Raw genomic sequence first — 24032 nt, forward strand, 5'->3', positions numbered from 1 at the left:
GGTGTAAGGTCTTGCTACCACGAGCTGTGTGTTTTCTCTGTCTCATGAGTAAGGTGAGCCCAGAGTGGCTGTAGAACCTCTGGATGCAGGCCAAACCCCAGCACTCACTGGGAATCTTTGCATTGACCTCACTGGGGCTTGGGTGAAGCGGTTCAGCCCTGACACAAACGGGAGTGCGCGTGAAATGGATAAGATCTTCCAGGATGTGTTTATCTGAAATATGTACGTCTTCCTCTTGAATATCATGAAGGGGAGTAAGCAGCTCCTTGGCTGGGCAGCAAGTTGGCCCATCAGGGTAAGGAGCCACCTAGAAATGACTTTGTCCCAGAAGAAGCATTGCAAGAGAGGGATGGTGCTTCAGAAATGGTGTGGACGAAGGGCTTCCTGGGGGCACAGGACATGCCACTGGTCCACATGGGGCAGTGAACTTAGACCCACATCCCCAAACCTCACTTATCTCAATGTGTTGCATGTCCAAGGTGAGGTTATTTTGATGATGATGGCTGAGCTGGGACTGCCTTTGTCCTTGTCAGCTGCTTTGCTTAGATTAATCTGCATTGTGTCTGAATATCCCAACCTGGGGACAGCCACCACAGGGGTCACACAACTACTTTGCTTTCTGTTGTCACATGTAAAGGATCTCCCTAGAAACTAGCCTCTTGTTTTCCCGAACAATAAAAATGCAAATTAAGAATGTCAGCTCTGTACCCAAAAATAAGATTTCAAAACCATTTAGCGTTTCAGAGTGGTTCAGTGACAACTTGAAGACTTGCAGTTGTCTCTCACGATGAGAGACAGGCAGAGTTCCCCAGCTCATACTCAGATCTGAGCACCAATGAATGCTTTATCCCAAAACTTTATAATATATGTGTTATTTGTAGTGCTTTTCAACTTCAAAGAGCTTGAAAAATATTAATGCAACTTCACAAAAGGTTTCTGTTCTCGCTGCTGCTCTCTGATGGGAAGACAGAGACATGCCTGAGTGGCTGGGGGCTGCTGGAGCTCAGCATGCCCGGACAGGGTCTGGCCGCCAGCAGGGCCGTGGGCAGCCTCTCGTACCAGCACAGGGTCTTTTCTTGAAGTGCTTGAACATGTCACGATTTCAGATCTCTTCAAATTGATCAGAAATTTTCTGTTCCAAATTCTGTTTTACTTTAGAATTGGGGACAGCTAAGCATAGAGGGAAGGACACTTCAGTTTCCTTTTCTCCTGTTTTTGAAATTATCAGGTGAAAACTTGTGATGTAAAACATACTTTTTTTCTACTTGGGGAGAAAATGCTGAGCAGGTGCTAAAAATTGAACTTTAAAAAAATATGAGACACCCACCTCTTGGTGCTGGGAAACTGATAGTGCAGAGGGCTTGGCCGGAGGGGCCAGGTGAGCACATGGGCCTGGGGGACCCCCAGCCCCCCCAGTGCCGCAGGTGGCCGCGGCAGAGCACTGTGGGGGCTCCGCAATGCAACCAGCCCCCGCAGCGTCCCCATCAGCGATGCCTTGGGATGACATTTCTTCAAGCGTGCATAAGCAGCGATGCACTTTTGTAGTGTTTTTTGGGGCTGACTCTCCTGGGTGTTACAGTTTAAGTCCTTTCCTTCTTGGCAGTTACCTTGAAGGATTTTTCCTAAAATGTAGTTTTATGTACGTATGCAGCGAGCAAAGCCTGGTGTTCTTGAAAAGCCCATTCACGAGGAACAAATGAGAGTTCCATACAGCAAATACCATCCAGAATTACACTGTCATTCTGGACCTAGCAGAATTTGATGGGCCAAGTGATTCATGCATCAAAATCATTTTCCAGAAAGTCATGCTACTAGAAGATTATGCTTTTTATTAAAGGAAAATACCACTCTTAATGTTCAGTACTTCTTCACTTTTCCATCAAAGTTTAAGCAGAACAAAAGCTGTATCTTGTGGATTTCTTGTGCTTAATCAGAAAGAATGGAACTGCACAGCGTAAATTTGTAGGAGAAATTTTTATCCCAATGCTATGCAAAGGGGTTTTTTTTCTTTGTTGTGGGTTGGTTGTTTGTTTTTAACAGTTTAATAGACTAGCATAAGTATCTCCTCCTTATTCCAGAGGGGTAAGATAACCCTTTTTAGGAAGATAGAGGAGTACGACATGAATGGGGGAACAAACTCCCCACAGAGCTAGAATTTCTCATTGTATCTCTCTGACCCAAGTGAGGTGTAAAAGCCCAATATCCCCCATGGATCTACACCAAACATCTCCCTAAGAAAGCTGTCTTCTCTGTGGTATAAGCTGCCTTACACAAAGATTCTCCCTCAACTGTATCAGCACAGGGCACCCCCAAATTGTCACAGAGCAGTCCCCTACACCCACAGCCCACGCTGGTGCTGAATGCTCTTTCTGCTTTCTTAAAAAAAAAAAAAAAAAAAGAAAAGAGGAAACAAAGCAATAATTACAATTGAACGTGCCTTGGTTCAGTAATGACTTCGTTAATGGAGTGCGTGTTGTATAGTGAGACCCAGACTTTTTAAAAAATACCAATCTTTTCAGAACACTTTTTGGATTTTTTCCTGGGTGCTGGGGACATCAGTGCTCCGGTTCTGCATCCATGCAGGTCTCCCAGGGGTTCTGGGGGAAGCGAGGCAGCGCGATCAGGAGGAGGGTGATGCCACAGACGAAGAGCAGGACGAAGGAGGCGCAGGCACAGGCGAAGGACCAGGAGTAGCTGTACTCAGTCCAGGCTGTCTCCTTGCTGTCGATCATCCTTTTCACAGATTGTCTCATGACTTCAACAGAGATGATGATGCAGAGACCTGAAGGAAGATAGGAGCAGTGGGTTGAATAACCAGCTGTCAATTTTTCATCCTTAATTAACCACCTCATCTGTCTTTTTGCATACAGGAATTGCAGTGAGATTCACAGGTGAGTCACTGACTTCAATGTTTGAAGGAACCAACGCTTGCAACTGCTTAGCTCTGCTATAACCCAGGCCATCCAAGTCAGCTGATGACTTGTTGAGTGTGATCTTTTAGACAGGCTTGGATGGGAAACTCAAAGTGGTGGAGGAATAATTGCATTCCCTAGGGAGCTTTTCCAAAGGTTGAGTAAGGTTTTTATTGAGGTGACAATTTGCACATCTGTCTTTCAGCTATTGTGTCATGTCAAAGTATGGCTCGTGTGAAAATGCAGTCTTCATGTTTTTGGGAGACAGCTGTGTATTTTGGGCCTGGATCAGCTGTTTCTTTGGTATGAGTCTTAATAAATGAGATAGTATAGTGTATATCCTTGGTTTAGATTGAGGCTGGCACTGAATATGCTAGAAATGCCCCTTTTAGAGGTAGTTGGAGAAAATACAGACAACCTGCTGGGTGGTGCTTGCTGAGCAGCACATTTTCAGAGCTCTTCAGCTGGAACACCGCACAGGGACTTGTAGCCTGACCATGGCTAGGAAGAAAATGCCCCTTTCAGGGCATTTTTAGAAGTGTCTCCATTCTCCCAGGATCCATCTAAGTTTCTTTACATTGTCCTATGAATTGAGTGCAAGTATGTGAGTGCTGAGCCTCCTACCTGCAAAGGTGTAGAACATGGATGCTGGCTTCAGCAGATAGTCCCTCTTCTTCCTGAAGGATAGGAGGACGCAGATTGTTCCGATGATTGCAAAGCCAACACTGAAGATGGCAATGGCTGCAGCTGAAATGCTGTATTCTGCCAAAGCAAACACCAAAAAAAAGCAAATGTATGCAAATTTTGAGCATGCTCCCATCAGCTGTTGTCACTTTGCAGTAGGTCACTCTGAAAAATATGTATCCTCCTACTGCTGTGGAGAGGTGGCTCTGGTGAATTGATTATTTTCCTCAAATAAAAGCAGGAGCGAGTACTGGCCACGTATCTTTTGAACGTGAAGGATTTAAAAACAGAGTAGGAGGGGGAAACACTTCTGCACACTTACTGAACAAGCAAATGGTACCTGTAGTGGTCTGATGAAGCTCTGGGCTGGACTCGTTTTAGCTCTGCTGTATTGATGTTATTGTTGAAGCCTTACTGGGCTCCACGCTCTCATTTCTTCCTCCACACTCTACTCTCAAAGTAAATAGCCAGCTCTATGCTATTTTTATTCCATGGCTGTAACGAAGAGCCCTGACAAGGCCCCCGTGCAAGGTGCCCATGTTGTACCAATCCAGAAGGACGGCTGCGTGCTCCAGAGGGCTCAAAACCTGAGCAGGCAAAGCAGGCAGGAGGCCAGAGGTGAAGTGTTTGCATAGCACCTTTTTTTTTTTTTTCCCCTTTAAGACAGTGATTTCCAGCTCTGTGAAAACCCAGATTCTTCGGGGCATAGCATTAAACCAATGTCCTGGTTTTTGCTAAGCCAGCTAAGTTGTGCACTGGACACTTTTCCCAGCTGAAGCACACTTCAGTGCCTGAATGGAGGGGAAGAATTTCTAACTGAATAATTCAGGCCTTCATTTACATATTGCATTCGTTTTTAGATTAGTTTAATATTTAACACATGTAGCCATGCATGAACATCACAGTGCCTGATGATATTTGCCTTTCAAGCCATTAAAAAAAAAATATCTCCCAGGCAAAATCATGAAGAATTTTTTTGCCTGTTACTAATTAAGCTCCCATCGAATTGTAGCTATTTCTGCAAAAGGGAGCAGCAGATCACTCTTTGTTCTCATTGCTTTTCATACCACTGTTTTATTATAATTTCCTTAATGTTTCTCTTTACTATGTGCTACAACTGCCTGAAAGAGTTTGTTTTGATGTAAAATCTTTTGCTGGGGCTTAAGCTTTTTCTTTTACTTCAAAGAAAAGAAGTTTTTCCTGATATTTTTCTGAAAGGACTAAGAAGGCATTGGGTGCATTTTTAAGATCATATGGCTGGATCTGAAAGTATATAAATGAGCAAAAGCAGGTAGCTCAGATATATGCTCTTCCATCCACTTAAAATTCCCAGTCTTTCGTGTCTTAAACTGCATTTTTAGAAAACCTGTGTGCAGGGTTTTCCACCATTATCATTTCCAAGGGAAGCAAAGCAGATTGTTTCATATGTGTAATGTAATCATCAGCTTATTTACTCCATAGCAAAATGTGTTGTGTGGCAAACTAGAAAGGAATTTGTCCTCAATGAGAGGGCGAGAAAAAAAAGAGAGGAGCATATTAGATGAGTGCTAAAAATATTTGGCTTTATCAGCGACTTATTAGAAAAGTGAAAGACTGTTTTCCAAATCCATGCTCTGTAAACTCTGACTGTGAGTGTCTTTGTGGGATCTCTGTTCCTTCCTTCCATTGTTTGCTCTGGTTTTGACATGACTTTCATATAAAATCAATATGAAGCATAGAATTCCTAATGGTCTTCACAAAGTCTCTGTACTTCTTTTCAGGGTCAAGACTCTGCTTGGGGCATGATTTATTCATTTAGATTTTATTAATGTCTTCTTCCTTTGATGGCAAAGGCTCAGACTGTCGCCAGTAGTGCCAACATTGTAAAGTCGTTTTTATGCTGAAAAGACTTTTTGCGGTTTTCATGTGTATTGACATTGTTATATATTTGTGGGACAACTCTAAGTAAAATCACACTTAAGAGTGTTTTTCACATTTTTCACATTGTTCCCAGCTGATGGTATCTGATAGAAATTCCTCTACTGCTTTCAGCAGAACCAGGGTTGAGCCCTCATTTTGGGGACCCCTTTACCTTATATCTTGTGTGCACCTCAGGAAAGTGTTTTTCAGGATCATTCTTACCTTTCTGGGTGGTTACTTCAAATATCTTCGAGCTCTGTCCCGGTGTGAAGTGCCTGAAGTAGGAGCAGTTGTGTTCTGAAAGAGAAAAGGAAATTTAATTTTGTGTGCTTGGAAATCGCTGATAAAATGTAGGAAAAATGAATTTGCTTTTTATTGATGTATCAAATTTGCAATGTTTTTAAGGTTCCCTACCCTTGGTGGTACTGAGAAATTGGAGTTGGATGTGTTTTATTCTGGAGCAGATGAGTGGCACATGCACGCCAGGTCATCCACTCCAGCATGGACAAGGCTGAAGTCCCCTCCGAGAGCTTGGCACACTGATTGCTCATCTACTTAAAATATGAATTACAGATAATTTTTCTTGTTCTGCCTTTGGCCATCACATGTTTCTGCCTCTCAGCTGTATTTCCTGGTGATGAGACCTGCCGTGCCTGCAGCTGAGCTGGCATCTCAGCTCACCTCCCCTCGCCACTGCCAACCCACTCTTTAGTGGCATCACCCCATCGGCCACAGGAGGGTCAGCACTTCTGCGATGAGCTTGGACTCCAAAAAGGGAGGATGGAGTGTCCTCACCCACCTTCTCCCTCCTGGCTTTTCCCTCCTCCAGCTCGTAGACCCCTGTGCGGCAGTGGCTGGCAGGGGGGAGCAGCCCAGGGTGTTTTGCTGCATGGGTGGGGGATGTCACCACGCTACAGGGGTCCCAGAGATGAGGCTGCTGCAACGCAGCAAAGCACACGGTGGTTTACTACAATAGGGACACTAAGGGCTTTGTTTTGGCTGTCAGTAAAAAAATACAAAAGCTTTCTGAAGCCGCAAACAGTTGTCCAGGGAGGGGAAGGCCAATCAAAGACATACAAGTCAAGGGCAAAGAGGCTCCCATGCAACCTGTCTTTACCAAAGTTCACTCCCATCAGAGCAGTCTATTAAGTTAATTTGATAAGATAGCAGAGTTAGATAGTGGAAACTTTATGAAGTTCTTCTATCTGGACTTAACATGAGCATGCTGCCAGGTATATGGGGTATTTACAGAGTGTGAAGTGAACAGGGATCAAGATCGTGGGGCAGGGTGATACTGGGAGGAGGGAAGTTGGTAGATGGGTCTCCCAATAGCCACGGTATTGTTTCATACTCGGCCTAGTGAGAGTCAGCCAGTGAAGCAACGTCATTGCTGTCAGGAGATGCACAGGAGGCTTTCAGCCTCAGTGTCCCAGCGGGATGGGGAAGGATCTGGTGAGGACCTGCTGACTCGAAGCTTTGGCAGCAGCAGGGTTAGGGTGGAGGGTGTTCTCGCTATTTATAACTGATTTAATTGAAGGTTTGAAGGGGCGTGGAGCTGGGAGAACAGTTGCTCGCCAGGAATTTGGCTGGAAGGGTGCAATCGCAGAGAGGCGTTGAGCAGCGCCAGCTCTGATTGCGCTATTCTGCTGAGCCGGGCTGGAGAGGACACGCTCAGCGCCTGCCCCAGCACCCCTCCTGCACCCGGGGTTGGACTCCCATCAGACCCGGAGATCGTGCCAAGATTGCACGAAGTACAGGCACTGCCTGTGGCAAGGGGCCGCTTGGTTAACACTAGCATCTCTTGTGCATAGTTAGCACCAGTTTCCAGGAGATACTGGTCCTCTTGGGCACCCAGGCTGGGGCAAGCTGCTCCAGGGCAGGTCGTAGGGTAAAGCCTGAGCTGGGTCCCGGGTGCAGGATCATGCAGGATGTGCTGTGGGTTTCTGCCTGGGGGCACAGAGTGCATTTCAGTGTTTATTTACAGCATTAATTTCTAGTGGCAAGAAAATACCAGGGTACTGTATGTTACCTGTTGGTTCTTGTGTGGTTTTTTTCTGTCACGTAAATGGGAGGTGTTGGAGTTACTGATTTAAGGAGGATTTATTTTCTCTCTCCCAGGAGATAAGCAATTGTAAAGCAGCGGGTTTGGGCCCGTTAGTGGAAGATTCCTTCGAGACGCTCTTATCTACTTAATTTTATAAGCTGACTTTTATTTCATCTGCAGCTTCTGCTTGCTGGAGACTAGGTTAGTGTTCAGCTCTGGCATCTCCTGACCTGTTCTTTATTATCGTTGCAAATGACTGGAGGAAACATATTTGAACTCAGACCTCTATGACTGAAATGACAAATTTTGAGCCCCAGAGCAGAAGTTGTGTGCCTCTGCCAGCAACTGAGTGGTGGCTGAGGCTGAGCATCATCATGTCTGGTGATCCCAGTTTGGGGATCCTTTCGCTCCTGGGCTAAAGGGGAGGGAGATGGGATGAGACTGGGACACTTTATTTGGCTTGTTTGGTTTGGCTTTTAATTAATTCTCTGAATAGCCTGAACTCAAAGGAGTCCCCAGGCGTGTTGACTGTACAAAGCCCAAGGTGAAGCCATCCAGATGTGGTGTGATGGGGGACACAGCACAGCTTTGTGTGCACTGCAAGTGAACCAAACCAGCCCAGTCCACCCTCCAGTCCATGAAGGCTCATCAGAGTGGGGGAGCACACAAACCCTTCTTTTAGAGATGGACTTGTCTGCAGGAAAAGGAGCTGCCTCTGTGTCTTGTGGCTTATAGCAAATCTTTGCCAAGGTACGATAATTGGGATTATCACAAAAGGGGGTTAGTTCTAGGGGAGGTGTTTTTGGAGGTGTTGTTTGTTTTCAGTTTAAAGATGCTTCGGTGCTCTGCTGAGCTAGGAATATCTGTTTCAACAAGGCTCCCTGTTATTCAAGAGATCTGAGGCACTTCAATGCCTCTCTGGTGCCATCATGAATAAGAGAAAAGCCCATTTGTGTCACACCACATTTATGTAATGGATAGAATTTAAAATGGGTTTTATAATGGATGAAAACTGTGTGGCAATCTTTGTTTCTCTTCATCCCTAATTGCATTATTTCTGCCACGAGGCCACCTCAGTGTGCAGATGGGGACAGTCCAGAGGCTCTGTGGTCATTAAGGCTTGCACGAACTTCAGGGTTGTAACATGTGGTTTATCACACAGCGTCATCCCTCTCCCAGGTCACCCACCCTTACAGCCCTCCTGGTCCCCTCCCTTCAGATCCATCATTCCTGGATGACCACTGTGTTGGGGGCAAATTGGCCAATTCATGTTTCTTCTATTTGTGCAGAGCCAAACTCTCCTGCTGCTCACCGCCATGGGGCTGGACGGCAGCTACGCAGCCATGGGGCACAGTCAAAATTCAAACACATTGAGCTGTGGTTGAAACTTGGGGGTCTGCAATATGGAGATCCATGGGGGAAGAAAGGGCAGATGGGCCACGAGAAGTTTGGGCCATGCAGAGGTTCAGGTGGAGCTGTCACCCATGAGCATTGGAGTGACAGGCTGGGGAGGGGCTGGAGCCCACCTTGCTCTTGTACCTGAGATGGACACTAGCAGGTGGGGTTTTGTGGCAGGCTGGATGGTTAGAAAAACCTGGCTTTTAATGTGGGGTTTTCACTTGTGTTAAATCTGGGAGACAGGACCTGCTGCTGTGATGAGAGGAGGTGTTAAGGTAAGGGCTGAGCGGTGGAGGGGGCCAGACCTTGGGCTCTGACCTGGCCAACAAGCCAGGAGAAGGCCTTTGACACACACTGAGTTTTGGAGATGGTATCTCCAAATAGTTTAATTTCATACCAGTCTTGCAGAGTGAGTCTCTCGTACGGACGCAGGGAATGAGACAGCCCTGCTGATAAGCCATTTGCTCGAGCACTTTTCCTCTCCAGTTGCCTGAACGCAGGTTCCCATATTTACAAGGACCTATTTAACCTGCTGGCAGCACACGCAGGCTCGAGAGCATCCCCGCTGCTGCTGCCCAGCGTGCAGGCGCACAACAGCCCGCTTTGTAGGACAACACCTACGCTGGAGTTACTGGCAGTAACTCAGTTTACAGCTGGTAGTAAACTGCCCCGGTGCCCACTGACCACAGTTAAAAATGTCTCAGTACTAATCTGAATCTGCCTGGTTTTAACAGCCATCTCCCTGATCTTTTTATTTCTTACAGCAGGATGCTGAACCCTTTCCAATTTGTCAAGATCCTCGGAAGAGCGCTGTAAAATTTTAAAGCTCTGCCTAAATCACAGCCCTGCTTTGTGGACTGCGAGCCAAGTCTTCCTCCCCATTTTGCACACTGTGCTGAGCTCAAAACCTAATAAATAATGTTAATCGTGCCATCCATTTCCTCTGCAGGGAGTGACTGGTAAATGGTTATTAATGCAGTGATAAATTCTTATGTTTCTTTTCCAGCCCTGGCAGTAATGTCTGGTTATGTCTCATGATTTTCAGGAAAACCAGTGCCCACATCTGCTCTTTTACTGCACGTTTGTTCATTCACATTTTCTTGACTGCTGCAGTTCTCACAACCCCGGTGTTTCCCTGCCGACATCTCTTCCCAGAAGTGTGAAATCTAATGCAAGCCATGCGGACGCAGCATCATTTAGCAGCCCGGATACACACGGGCTGTGCTTCCCCCCTCCACCCCACGCTGTGTTCCCTGTGTGAGTAAAACGGGGATTCAAATATTTATATTATAATTGAGGTGTGAATTTCGCCCCTTGAAACCTCAGATGCTGATCACGATGCAGAATGTCATCCAAATTCCCAAATATCTTAAAAAAACTGGAAAACCACATCCGGGGTGGGGTGGGTGGCTCAGCTCCTCCATCATCACCCGGTTATTCGCTGCGCCCAGCAGAACAGCAGCGCTGGGACGTGACTCAATGCCTGTGCAAGCACATGCTGATGTCTGTCAAAGATAGTAGCTGCTTTCGTGCTGCCCTGCCTGTGAATCTGCTTTTTGCAGACAGCTGGATATTTATGAGTTTTATATTTACCCCGCAGTTGTGCAATTTTGGAGTTTATCCACCAATTTCTATTGTTTTTCCTTTTGTAGGAGTTTTCCTCCGTGTGCGAGGAAAGCCGTACAGTGAGGAATATGTCTCTAGGCACGTAAGTACCTTCGTGAGAGACATTAAGCATACAGATGACACACTCCCAAATTTGGTTAGAGGCAGATCCGAACGCTGTGGCTGAGCTCCTCTCCTCAGAACATGTAATTTGGCCAAAGAGATAAAGAATTGCAGTAATACAGGGAGTATACGATAAGCCCAGGCAGTAAGATTTTTTCACAGGAAATTTTCAAATATGTGTTAACATATATTTCATTTCAAGCAGCGAGTCTAACATGAAGGCAATCCTGTTATTTCTGTTCTGGAAAGCATCCAGTACCCTATGAGCCTTCTAAAAAGGCAGCGTAGCTCAGTCACGGAGGGAGTGTATTAGTGCATACGGCGTGAATGGTGCTGACTTTGCGATCAGCAAAAACATAATGAGCTCCTTTTACCACGGGAATGTAACGGTCTTCCCGGAAAGCAGCCGTGCCCGCTCCCCTGCTGCCCCCCCTATCGATTGCGCTGGAGAAACCTGTAGTGGAGACGTGTGTGGGACCCGGCTGCCTCCGCCGGGAGGTGAAGAGGCTCAGTAAGTCAATGAGAAATTGCTTCAAACTCAGTTTATGCCTTTTTTTTGGAAGTTGGCAAGACCTACTTCAGGCACCTCTTCCTCCCTACCCTGAGGAACAGTTGTTATTGAAGTAGCTTGGAGATAACCTAATGCTCACCAGGAACAGGCTGTTCCTTCGTAGCTATATGGATCTGGAAATCCTAAAGATCCAGCTATGTATGGTGGACCCATAAATCCTCTTTCTTGCCTGCTGCTGTCAGTGTGCCTGGGTGCTGTGGGACCCATGGTTGACGTCAGCAAAATTTCCTCCATCCCAACTTCACTCTGTGATTTCCACCGTGCCTGATCCTCCTCCCCTTCCCCCCGCCACTGTCGTTGTTGCACAGGAGACTCAAATATGGTCACAAACAGACGTGCAAGGCAGCACAGCGCACATGTACAGCAAGAAGGATGAAAACGAGGTGTGTTTGCAGACCAGCATGAAAACAGCCCCATGCAGCCCCATGCCACAGCAACACAGACCCTATTTTCCTTCTGCCATGTCCTGCAACCTCCTAAGCAAAGCCTGGTGTGGCCGCCTGGTGCTTTCTCCCGTGCATTGGTGGGTGGTCACCTACCTCCTGGCAGGCTTATTGGCCCACAGCCCTTCTCTTTGGGACCTTTCTCTTGCATAAAAATCCGCTTTGTACAGAGTCGCCATAGCCCAAAATGAGCCGCTTCGCAGGTGGCGTTCTCCACTTTGGGGCTCAGCACGGCCCAGTGGTCAGTCACTACGGCTGCAAACAGGAGCGAGACGCCAACCAGGATCACGGAGAACGTCAGCCGGACCTTCAGGGGTTTGCTCTCATCCATCCCGCTCCGGCGCGGTGCTCCCGGCGAAGCACGGCGGGTGATTCACGAGGTCTCCCAAAATCCTGGCGCATCTGAGCGTTCGCAAATGTCAGCCGTCCCGCGCCGACGGGGAGAGCGGGGCGGCCGCAGACAGCTGCTGGGCTGTGTCAGCCGGCGTGGCGAGGAGGCTATTAATGCACGGAATGAGAGCAGCGCCCAGCAGAGCTCAGCTTTCTGCCCCGTCCCGCTGGGTTTGTTTTGGATTCCCACGAGCCGACTGGGTGGGCGCTCGCTCTGAGTCGCTACAGCTGCCGTCCAAAGGCTGTAATCTCTTGACTTGCGGCGTGCCCAGAAATAGGCATTAATAGGATGATTAACTTTTCAGAGGGGTTATAAAAATATATGTGTTTATAATAACGGTGGGCCTGAGTTCGGTCTGATCCTAAATAGTTTAATAGCCCCTGCACCCACAAACTGCACACCCGTGCCTTCAGCTCGCGGCAGCCTCTGCAAGGAGTGCAGAGCTGGATGTCCCTCCAGAGCCAGGCACTGCGGCGTAAAGTGGCAAAATAAGCTAGCTTATTTATTTTATTGTTTATTTTTATGATGAATATTTTTTAATTAACCTGGATTATTCTGAGTAGCCTTGTTTTTTCTGTTTTTTGGGTTTCTTTTGTGCCTTTTGCCTACTGTTTCTTATGCAAAACCTCTCGAGTGCTTGCTTGTTTTCCCACCATCCAGGCTTGCCTCAATGCATACAGTAACTCCAGCGTTCACCTGGCACACCCTTTCCTTCTTCCACAAGTGACTTCTGTCTCCCTGAACCCAGACTGCAGGGGCTGGGGCCAACCTCTCTCCTTCCCTTTGATATTTCAGCTGATCGTAAAGCTAATTTGATGATAATGTCAATGCAGAGGCCACTATGGAGATGACATTACAATTGCAATGTCAAACTGAGGAGGACAACAGTACTGAATGTCAAAGGAATGGTTAAAATATGTCAGTGGAAAGCTGCAAATATCATGTTATCGTGTCAAGATAATGTCAAAGCTACTCCAGTCCTGTTTTTATGAACACACCAATTTGATGTCAAAATAAAGGTGCAGAGGTGTCAGCTCAAGTTAATGAGGACAATTTGAAGCAAGGAGTTAAGGTGAAAGGGGAGTGTGGGAAAGGGAGAGAATATAAAGAATAAGTTAAAAAAAATGGATTCAAAATAACTGTAATTGAAATATGACTTAAAGGGGTTAACATTACACTGCTTGATATGTGACTGGGCCAGCTTAGACACACCCGAGGAGCAGGGTGACATATCTGAACCTGGTATGGGCATCTGATGTTCTGCTGGTGCGGTGGGAGTCATAGGAAGGAGAGAAGGTACGTGGTGCAAAACTGGAGAAGGGGACTGGGGATGTTGCTGGGGACATGGGGCAAGGCAGGGACCAGAGACCACGGGCACATCTGTAGGAAGATGCTCAGAGCCCTGTGTAGTACTGTGATACGCTGGGTTGGGGCTGGGAGAAATACTAGAGGTTTATATTTAAACCAGAACCAAAAGTTCTCATAAAAGTGGAAAATCCTAAAGGAAATGGACTTTAAACCAGAAAAAGAATGCATTAAAAATTTAATGCCTTTTCTTTTGAAGTAGTCTGTTGTTAAAGTTCACTAGACATCAGTCGATCTTAGGAACTGCATCCCGACTTCACTTCCTTGATGCTACGAACTCCACTGGTCCTTCGCAGGTTGAGTGCAAGAAAGTGAACGAGTGTTTACAAATGTGGGCACAAAGAAAGGTTCTGGTTGCTGAGGAAGCAAGTGCTAATGATCATGCTTTAGACTAATTACAACCTACAAGGACTGCAGGGGTGGGAACTCATTAATTTTTTTGTTGGTGTTGTTCTTTGTGTCTCTTCCAGCCTTGGCAAGAATCAGACTTTTTGTTCTCGTTTAGGTACTCTGATCTGGATAAGTTCCTCAGGGTTTGGTTTTGTTTTGAGTTTCCTAATAATATCTAGGAAACAACTAAAGTGAAATCAGAAGGGAAAAATTCATCCTTCCATCCCCTGCAGAGTGGAGCTGAGAGTGTGAAGGAGACACAATGAGCTTTAACAGGAGAGGCAGCGACTTCCCTGGAGACTGAAACCCCACATTACTGCAGTTGAGATGAAACATTGTCCCCAGGCCAAAAAAAGTGACCTAGAGCCACCGGTCCATGGGAAAGAAACTGTTTTGTGGGGTTATTGCTCCGCATGAGCTCTGTGGGTTTGTTACATGAGCTGATGTAGCTGCATCGCAAGGGCACTGCTGCCTCCTCCTCCCGGCACAGGCTCCGTGTGTTTTGGGGGCCGTTGGTAGGTATTTGGTGATCGTGGCTTGTGGCCCCTGCAATGGCCATGGCAAGAGCCAAAAGGCTCCTCTGCCCATGGGCTGAGCCTCTGTCCCCAGCCTGGGAACCTCTTGCCCCGCGTGGAGGTGAAGTTGCCCTCCCTGGGGGGCTGGTGAGCTTCGTGGGTCAGACGGGCATCTGGCAAACTGCAGAAGCAAAAATTACTTCTGGGGGAGCAAAGGGCTAAGAGAAACCCCAAAAGTTTTCTGCACATCCAGAAGACCATGATACCTAATCCTCTAGGAATGGTTCCTGTAGTCTCCCTGGGTCAGCTGGCAAGTATTCACACTTAAAAATCAATATCACATGAAATATAAACAGGCTATTAATGAGGACCCGTTGGGAAGCAGGGAGGGTTGTAATTAGTTGCACTTTAGCAGCAGTGAGCGAGAGACACAATTATGTTTCTCTACTGGAGAAAATGCTGAAGGAGATGTCTTAAGATCAACTATTGCATTATTTTTTCCCTAGCAGAGGCACTGGCTTGGCTCTGCTCCCTAGAACTTGCACTTTTCTGTTTTTCTTCCAGACCAGCCTCAGTATTCACCACAACCAGATTAACCAAATTCTGTGATTCCCTTCTTGCAGAAGGATGTCCTGCAGAAGACCCTTCCCAGGTGAGAATAACCCAGAGCGGAGGAGATTGTGCCTGGTCTGCTCTCAGCTCAAATGCATTTTCAGCAAACAGCTTTCTTCAAACGGGAGCTCCTTGGCAATATTCGAGCCCCAGAGCCTGCATTGCCCTGGTGTGGGCACCGTGACCGTGGTCAGCTCTGCATAGCTGATACCCGGGAGTATTGCCAGTGGCACCCTCCAAAAGCTCCCGATTCTGGGGGTAAAGTCGCTGAAGGCAAGAGCAAAATGTGTGTGTGTGTTTTGGTGTTTTTTTTTTTTTTTAATTTTTTTAATAGACTCCCATGGGCTGGGGCATGAAGAAGCAGATACGATCCTGCACCACCAGACACAGCCCAGCCTCTGACGGCCCCAGCCCCACGGTGTGCAGGCAGGGCTGGCATCCCCGCGGCTGCCCGCACGTCTGATCCGCAGCTTCGTTCCCTTAAAATACCGATCGCCGCGCCGGGTGGGCCGTTTCGGTAAGCGATCCCTTTAGCTCTGGTGGAGCAGGGCAGCGGCGGCTGTAAGACGAGCTGTTTTGCAGACAGGTGCAGGTCACTCTTCATTCCCTTTTATTTTTGGCACCTCCCATGTTTGTTAGTTTTCTTATTCCAAGGAAATGCCACATCCTCCTCGCTGGACTCTTTTTCCACTTTCTTAAGCCTTAAGGACTCCGTCTTTGCTTCCCCCTCAAACAACATCACTTTTTGATACATCCCTGTTCACAGCAGGGCAGCCAGAGCTCTTGGGGTCACTATTTACCCACAGACTTGCTCAGCAATGTGGGAAGAGCCGTTATTTATTTTATTTCAAGGGAACCAGCTTTGGGCTTGAGCTTTAAATGGTTTCACTACGGGGTGTCGGAGGCATTTGAAAAGATGAATGCCCTGCCTCCCTCCAGACGTGCCAATTGATCATATGTACGGGGAGAGGCAGGCAGATAGAGATACGCAGGCAGTCTTCATCTTTAAAGACAATCTGGAGACTTGGGAACTGGGAAGGTAAAGTTAAAAGACGTATTTGAAGAAGAAGTATTGTCTCTCACACAGGGATGATTTGGGATGTCTGGGAGTGGTGAGAGGCTGCTGAACTGCTGACCTGTGTTTGGTGCTGCTCCTACTGCTGGGATTTTATGGTGGTGATCAGAGCAAGGCTTTCGTGGAGCTTCAGCACGCAGGGTCAAGTGTTCTTCAGGCAAAATGGACAAGATCAGGGAGAGGAGGATGCTCGCAATTGAATTCATGTGAAACCTCAAAAGGTGAAGGCAAAGTACAGGCTCAGAGCTAGCACTTCAGAAGACACTGGCTTATTTTTCTTGATGGTGATTTGCAATGCCGCTGGCCACCATACCAGTCTCAAACTGGGTGCTGAAACCAGTGCACTTCATATGGGCCAAGTTTAAGCTGGAAACTAGAAGGTTTTTCTTAGTTTCCAACCCAAATGACTGGAAATATTGTGAAGATAGCTTATGTCAGAGATTTTGTGGTCTGTGGGACTGGACCACAAGAATAGTTTTTTCTCCTCTGATATAATGGCTTCCAGTAGCATTCCCAGTGGCAATCAAAATAGGTAGAAAAGTGAAAAAATAAACACAGAAATCTCAGCTCAGAGAATTTGGAAGTGAAAAATCTATATACCTTTCTCCACACAAAAATGAATACATTTAAAATGGTTTATTTAAAAAGTAAGGATTAAGTACATTATACATGGTTGTGATTATACCAGTAGAACTGAAGCACAGTGGAAATAACACTTTAGAACTGCAGACAGAAATGTAACCTCAAGGGACGTGATATATTAGCCCTTGCGGATATGTGATCCATACAGAAAGAAAAGGAAATATAAAAATAGTTTATTGTTAGATGTATGGGCATATGAAGTGATTTCTTCTTTTACTCCTATTGTGTATGAGAAACTAGGAAAAGAGAGCTGACAATATACCTGAAACTTTGTTTCTTGGAAAGCCGAATCTGATCCAATAGCATCTTTTTTTTAGGTCTGTTGTTACAGTATGTTATAGGATAATACCAAAAGACCAATTGTTGTTAATGATATGATGATGATATCTGCAGGCCTTCTTGAGAAATGTGGCCTAATTTGTGTTCGATGCTGTCCAGGGAAACCAGAAAGATGTGGAAGAACAGATGATCTTTTTTTTGTACCTAACACTGAGTCGTTTCAAAGTCCGAGCACAATCTAATTCTGTTCAGATAGATCAGCCATGGAGCCACACACTGTTCACGGGCAGGAATGCTCCAAATTTTTCAGTTTTGTCAGAATCAAATTTTCCCACAGGAGAAGACTGCTTTTGGAGGATTTTTTTTTTTTTTTACTGGAATTGTCAAATGAAACAACATTTTTTTGGCTTTGGTTGAACAAATTACTGTGCTGCAATTTGACCTAGACCATGAGTTTTAAATCACAGCCCCCATTCTCCCACAGCACAAAAGCTCTGGTCCCCGCTACCTCCCCGTGTCTTGGTTCCCTGTCCAGGCCCCATATTCAAGAGCATCCCATGAATATTGCCCTGCTCCAGCTCCATTTTCCAAAGGTGCCTGCTGGAGAAGAGGCAGATGCTCTGGCCTGGACCGAAGCAGGGAGTCATGCTCGGAGGGCTGCTGAAACCAGCCCTGCTCTGGGGGAGGAGGCTCTGGCAAAGAGGAACATCCCAAAATGCTCAGCAAGACTTTTTTTTTTTGCCGATGTGGTGTCAAAATACTCCACATGCCTCTGCAGGTCTGACCCAGGCTGTAGAAAAGCCTTGGACTTTGGCAGGAGTCAGATGGTTGGTTTTAAACACTGGAGAATGACGATTAAAGGAACAAAACCAACGTGCAAAGCAAACCTCACACTGTCAACTTCCAGTTCAATGTACATGAGTTTAGAAAAACAGCCTATATCTAACTAACTCCTGGTTTTAAAGGGAATGGTTTTATTCTTAATTACAGTAAACACGGATGAGGACTTATTTCTAACTATTAGTTTATTAACACAGTGGGAAACAAATAGTTCTGGGAAATTGCACTTGAAAAATACATCGACTATAATTAGATGTAAATTAATTAGCACTTAGTATGACACACTAATGAGACAGAAGGTTTTTTTTTCATTGCAAACTTCTACTTCTATCATAGCTAATCAAAGTATTTTAATATTACGAAGTCTCAAAAAGTAGGAAATAATTTATTGTTTGAAAGCATAAAGATTCTTGTAAAAAAAACCTTTCATCAAGAACTTTAATAATTTTAGAACTCTTTTATGTTGTCCTAGCCGAAAAGTAGGTAAAAAAGTTTTCTTGTCTGCCTCTGTTTGAATTTTTTTAAAAAGCTTGTGTAATACCTTTCTCCATAGTGTGTTGATACAGAAAGTAGCACAACATTTTCTACTTTTAAATCGTTCCCATCGCTCCATTTGCTTTAGCTCTCAGAGTTCAGAGGTTTGAAAAAGGATCCCAGCAGAGTTTTAACCTGAATGGAAACTCTAAATAAGCAGGGATGAAGGCTCCAACCCACGTCTGCCAAAATAATGATGTCGCTCTGTCAGGCTGAGGGCTAGGCAGAGCTTAACAGCAACTAGGGGAAGATTTCCACTTAAAATTAAGAACTGTGTCTTGGTTCTTGCAAGGAGAGAGGCTTAAGCAGGGTTTACCTGGCGGGGAGAGGGGGTTCACTTGGATCTTGGGATGTTAAGGCAGCTCCTCCGAGATTTTCCTGGAGGACTTGGTTCCACTAGTTGAAAGCCTCATATCCAAAACACCACCGAGTCACTGACGCCGTGGCCATCGCAGGACAAACTAAGACGAAAGAGGTTTTTAACAGTTTGGCCAAGATCTCCCACAAACAGTGAGCCAAGCTTTCTAAATCATGATTTTTTTTCTTGTCACCACTTCTCTAGTCTTCTGGTAGCAAAGATTTTCTGGGCAAAGATGACGGGTATATTCAAAGGAATCTACAGGAATTAGATGCTCCTCTCTCACTGCACCTAATTCATCCGAGGGGAATTGGGCACCTCATTCTCATATGGCTTGGTTGAGTGGGCACTAAAATCAACATGAATACTATTAAATTAAATTACCTTTGAGTCAGGCCCTTGAGCTTTAAGATTCCAAGCCTAAGTGTAAAAAATGAAAGCGAGGATTTAAAAGAAAAAAATATTTCAGACTTTTTTAGAAACATACAGAAGCAAAGGGTGCAAATTAGTTCCCCCCTTAGGTGATGCATAGAGTTTTCTGTGGGCTCTTTGCACGTAAGTAGATTCATCATTACAAAATAAATTAAATTAGGTCGAACCATCATTTCCATCTAAAAGCAACTATACCTTGCACCATGCGGCACTTATTCATAATAAAAAGAGTTTAATAAATATCTCATAAACGGTGATTATTTTTGTTCTATTTTAAAAAATACAAAGTTGTCATCCATTCTGTTAACACTCATTTCCCATTGCTGCAGGAAGTTTTGCTAGTCCAAATGTATTAGCTTCTCATTTTCTTATGCACATTGCTTAGATATCTTAGTTTCCAGTAGCGTTAGTGTTGCACTTGTGAAGCAGTAAGGAAAACAGGAATGCAGTTGCAGGGAACTGGCGGCTTCGCCTGCGCGGGCCACCCCGGCTCAGCTCTGCTTCTCGCTCTTGCTATAAGTAGTCTATAGGGGCTCCTGACAGACAGCACTCAGCACCTTGCCGGATCAGGCACTAGGGCTAGTCGAAATGAGAATTCAAGTTTTCTAAATGTTAGGCAAGAAATGATATTTGCAAATATGCTCAAGTCCCACCTACTTTAATCCTTCCCTTTCTAGGTGTTTCAAGATACACCCACCCTCTTGTCCCCCACCTGCATTGCCCCGAGGGACACCTTACACCCAGAAATGGGAGACCCCCTTACCACCCCATCAGGGAGTCTGTAATGCTCAGTATGCGGGTGCTCTACGGTTTCAGTAGCACAGGTCAGTTTTAGAAAGTGTTGCCTTCAAAAATATTTTCTTTTTTTTTTTTTTTTTTTTTTTGAAAGAGGCAAAGCTTATGCTGTGTCAAAGGAAAGTGGCTCACTTGATGAGTAGTTCGTATTCATCCTTGGGCTTGGTTATAAATTATATTTGCAAGTTTGTATTAAGGGATCTCAATATTAGAAAAAAAAGTCGTACAACAATTTTTCTGTAATCCTTTAAAACACACTGGTGGCAAGTCCTTTGCAGTTTCTCCAAGACTTTGTACACACTACAAAAGTGCAGGAACATGAACTGCCTTCATCTCGTGACACCAAGAACTGAAAGAAACAAACTCCTAATAGCTTCAAAAGAAGCTACGAGTGTGTAATATCTTTATGTTGGTCCAGAGGATCTCCACTTGCTACCTCAACACATGCCACAATTAAAGAGGTGAGAGGGTATTTTAACATCGCTCCTTCTCTTTCATGACAGATCCATTCTGTTTCAGTATTTCTTCAAAAAGCGCAAGGAAGGAAGGTACTTCAAACAGGCGTCGTTCTCCTATTGACCATGTTGACATGGAGTCCTTCCTTAAATTCCTTCTGAAGGAAGTTGTGAACCTGCAGAAAACTGGCTTCTTGGTCTGCGTTGTAGCTGGCAGCTGTTGTAACCTTCAAAGGCTCTCTGGAAAGAGTGTACATGGAAATTTCATTCATGGGAATGGTGCTTGCTATCTTCATGCCAACCGGAGAAATGTCTCTAGATGGAGAAGGCTCTGTAGAACGAGAACTGGATCTGGACCTCCGTCTCCTGTACCTATAACTTGGCATCCTGGCATAAGGAGAACTGGAAGAAGTCTTAAGGAATTCCCTCTTGGTCTTAAACCTCAGCTCTTTGTTCTTCTCAATATAAATGTTCACAGCCAGAACACCTATGGTTTCAGCCACAATAAAAGACAAGGCTCCAAAATAAAAAGACCAACCATAGTTGTAATGGTTCTTTTTGTCCTCATCTCGCTTGTCACTGGGGTCACCTGCATTGCTTGATATGTAGACAATGATCCCTATGATATTACTTAGTCCTAGAGAGAGAAAAACATAAATCAGTGGTGTGGCTGGGAAGATAAAAGTCAAGCCATGTTACTTTCTGGACCTGAATGGTTCAAAGATTAAGACCAGGAAATTTTGTTACATTTATTTATGCTTTTATTTATCTCAAGATTTCATTTATTCTTGAAAAACAAAGAAGAGATCCACATCTGGGTCACATATGCTCGCACGGATTTCAAAATATTCAACAGAACTTGTTCCCATCTCTTCATTGCCACAGTGGGAAAGAAGTAGTATATGGGAGCTTGCTAATATTTTTAGTGGGATTATAACATTCAGAATAATAATAAAAATACATTTTGAACTCAGGGCTATGGCTGTTCACCTTGATCAAGATAAGTTCTCTTCCACCTTGCTGAATTTTCATCTAAATGCAGCATGCTTAATCCGAGCTTCAGGGAAAGCTATTAACAATGTGGCTGACTCTCTCGGATGTTTCTAGTGTGAAAAATGGGCTCACCTATCATAGGTGAATTTTTTCTGCCATGATATAAAAGAGAAGAAAGAGGCCCTGGATGTAAGAGATGCCCGATTCATCTAATGTTGAATAAATTTTAAATAGTCTAAAACCTGCTTGTTACTGACTTTAGCTTCCTTTTTTCAGGAAAACTAGATGCTTTTCTAGAATATACTTACTGTAGAGCTTCAAAACCACATTTTTGTCTTAAGAAATTTGCCTACTGTGATGTTGCTAGTGCCCTCAATCTAGGAAAAGGGGTACAGGGAGAGAACTGTCAATAAGCTTCTCCACAGTCCTTTTCAGTTTAAAAAGGCAGCATTTCTTAAGAACTCAATTTAAGGAGAACATACCTGCTGCAACAAAGAGAATCCCAGCACTGAGAATAATGTTGTTTTTGCTGTTGTAAATCCTTCCTGCTCCGACACAGAGTCCTCCCAGCAACAGCAATATTGTGCTTAGGATAGGGAACACACTGGAGGCACGGACAATGCCTGGAGGGGAGATAGACAGAAAACCAAGACAGACAGTAATCATTTCAGATGCCTCCTTGGGTGCAAGTCTGGAGATTATAAAGTCTCAAAACGCCTGGCTTTTGCTGGCATTATCACTGATTCTGCATTTCTGGGCACGTTTTGGGGAGCTGAGGCCATGGGTAGGTGGCCAGTGTGGCACAGACACTCTCAACTGAGCAGCTGAAATCTCTTGAGTTTTCTCCTAGAAAGTCCAGCATTATCGCCATTATCCGATGCCACCGCATACAGAACATTTCTGGCAAAGCATAAGGTAAGTGACAGTAAGACCCATCACCATGCAGGGAGCGGCAGTGAAAAATTCATGAGCTGGCTATGAACCCTACAATGTTTGGGGATGGCTTGAGCCGACGGATCCGTTCCTTGATACATGAGCAAGGTGAGCAAATTACAGCTCTTGAAGTCTGCAGCATTTGTGTTGCCAGCGAGCACAGCTAATAACCCCTTTTTCTTTTGTTGAATATTAAGAACATTGAAACCTTTCCGATTTCTAAGGAAGAAATTTTAACAAGTGTGTCTCAGATGTTTGTGTTTAGGTTCCTGACAGCTAAGTAGAGTCATTTAAAATTCTGTATGCTTCAGTCCATTCACCAGCTTGGGCTATAAAATCCCTGAAAAAAAAATTAAAACACCACTTCAAGCTAGCTTTCAAAGTCGGGTCACTACAAGACTAAGCAGCAAGAGAAAGGGAAGCGGCAGGGAGGGAACAAAAGGGCTGAGAAAAAATAAACAAGCACAAGTAGAGAGATGTCTGTATTGTAAAAACCAAAGGGGTAAAACCTGGTAGGTGTTCCTGAAAGGAAGAGCAAGGAACTGAGTTATATTGTTACAGAGAGAGGATTACTTTGAAGAAGCAGAGATAAGGTGCTGAATACAGGATTGCCCCAAAGCTGGGGGCCGTGGAAAGGCAAAGGCGTGGAGGGGAGTCCTGGCAGCGTGAGTGGGTGCCGGGGTGTGAGGGATGCCCAAGGCGAGTGGGGCTCAGAGGCTGCTGTCACAGAGGGGTCAAACCCCACAGCACATGGGGAGGACACGGGCACCCCGGGCTGAGTGCACAGAGGGGAGAAAACCGCCATCTGGCCCAGTCTGCTGATGCGGTGCCATTAGCGACGCGGTCCCTCCTGGGTGCCATCTTCCTGGCTGACACGCACAGCGAGCGGTGCCCGTTTCCCGAGGAGAGACGGCCAGATGTTACAGCTGATGCTTTCTCATTTTACTTTTGATGGCCGTGGTGTTCCCAATTTAGTGAATTGCTTCCTAACGATTCCCCTGGTAACTGGTGGCAAAACTTCCACTGACTGTAAGAGGGACAGGAGTGGGCCTTTATTAACAGCACTGCTTTTGTGTGCGCTGCAGAGCCCCCGGGGAGCCCCAGCCACGGGCCCAGCCCTCATTAGGATGGTGCAGACATAAAACAAAATAGACAGTCCCTGCCTGGGAAGCTTATGCCTGTATCGATCTGCAACAGCGAGAAAAGTACGTCTCCTACTAAAACCAGCAATGTCGCTGCACGTGTCCTTTACAGACGGGGCATTTTCTAACCGGATCTAAACCCAATTCAGTTGGATGCATTACTATTCAGACAGTGTCTTGCAATAATTGGCAAATCCAAGTCATGAGGGTGTAAGGTCTCTAATCAAAGCCCTTTGAGTGGTGTGAGCCTGTTCTGTTGTCCTGGGTGTATCCCCACGTGTGTGGTATGAAGTAACAGTGCTTTGACTTTGGGGTCAGTTTTTAGAGTCAATTAGAAAAAGATTCAGTATCTTTTGTCCTCTGTGCTGCAGGACATGAAGGCACCCCAAATCACCGTGTCTGTTAGCGTCCTGGCAAAAGGTAGCATGGGCTTAAAATCTACTGTGGCCCACCCTTTCTGGTTGTTGTTTCCTATATTTTATGGTCATACTGTTTATAACGATTTAAATTAAATCCAAGAGCTTTCCTAAAATGCTTCAGTGATACCATCAGAAGGAACTTGCCAGACATGCCAAATGTAGGGGGTGGGTTGTTCTACTTGT

At 45.4% G+C, this 24032-nt stretch overlaps 2 protein-coding genes across 2 annotated transcripts in view; both read right to left on the bottom strand.

The window, feature by feature from the left end:
* Nucleotides 1-1809: 1809 nt before the first annotated feature.
* Nucleotides 1810-12091, bottom strand: CACNG1 (calcium voltage-gated channel auxiliary subunit gamma 1). Its single transcript, XM_074847092.1, has 4 exons — nucleotides 11776-12091; nucleotides 5718-5792; nucleotides 3537-3674; nucleotides 1810-2782 (listed from the first exon to the last, which is right to left on the bottom strand). The coding sequence occupies exons 1-4, from the start codon at nucleotides 12008-12010 to the stop codon at nucleotides 2556-2558; spliced, it is 675 nt and encodes a 224-aa protein (XP_074703193.1). The 5' UTR covers nucleotides 12011-12091; the 3' UTR covers nucleotides 1810-2555.
* A 4557-nt stretch (nucleotides 12092-16648) lies between these two features.
* CACNG4 (calcium voltage-gated channel auxiliary subunit gamma 4) overlaps nucleotides 16649-24032 on the bottom strand; it is a 43798-nt gene continuing 36414 nt past the window's right edge. The window contains exons 3-4 of the mRNA XM_074847526.1: nucleotides 21838-21978; nucleotides 16649-20999 (exon numbers count right to left, since the gene is read on the bottom strand). Coding sequence (XP_074703627.1) covers nucleotides 20461-20999; nucleotides 21838-21978 — 680 coding nt within the window. The 3' untranslated portion in view covers nucleotides 16649-20460. The remainder of the gene's footprint in view (nucleotides 21000-21837; nucleotides 21979-24032) is intronic.

This window comes from Strix aluco, chromosome 21 (assembly GCF_031877795.1).
Source record: "Strix aluco isolate bStrAlu1 chromosome 21, bStrAlu1.hap1, whole genome shotgun sequence".
NCBI classification, from domain to species: Eukaryota; Metazoa; Chordata; class Aves; order Strigiformes; family Strigidae; genus Strix; species Strix aluco.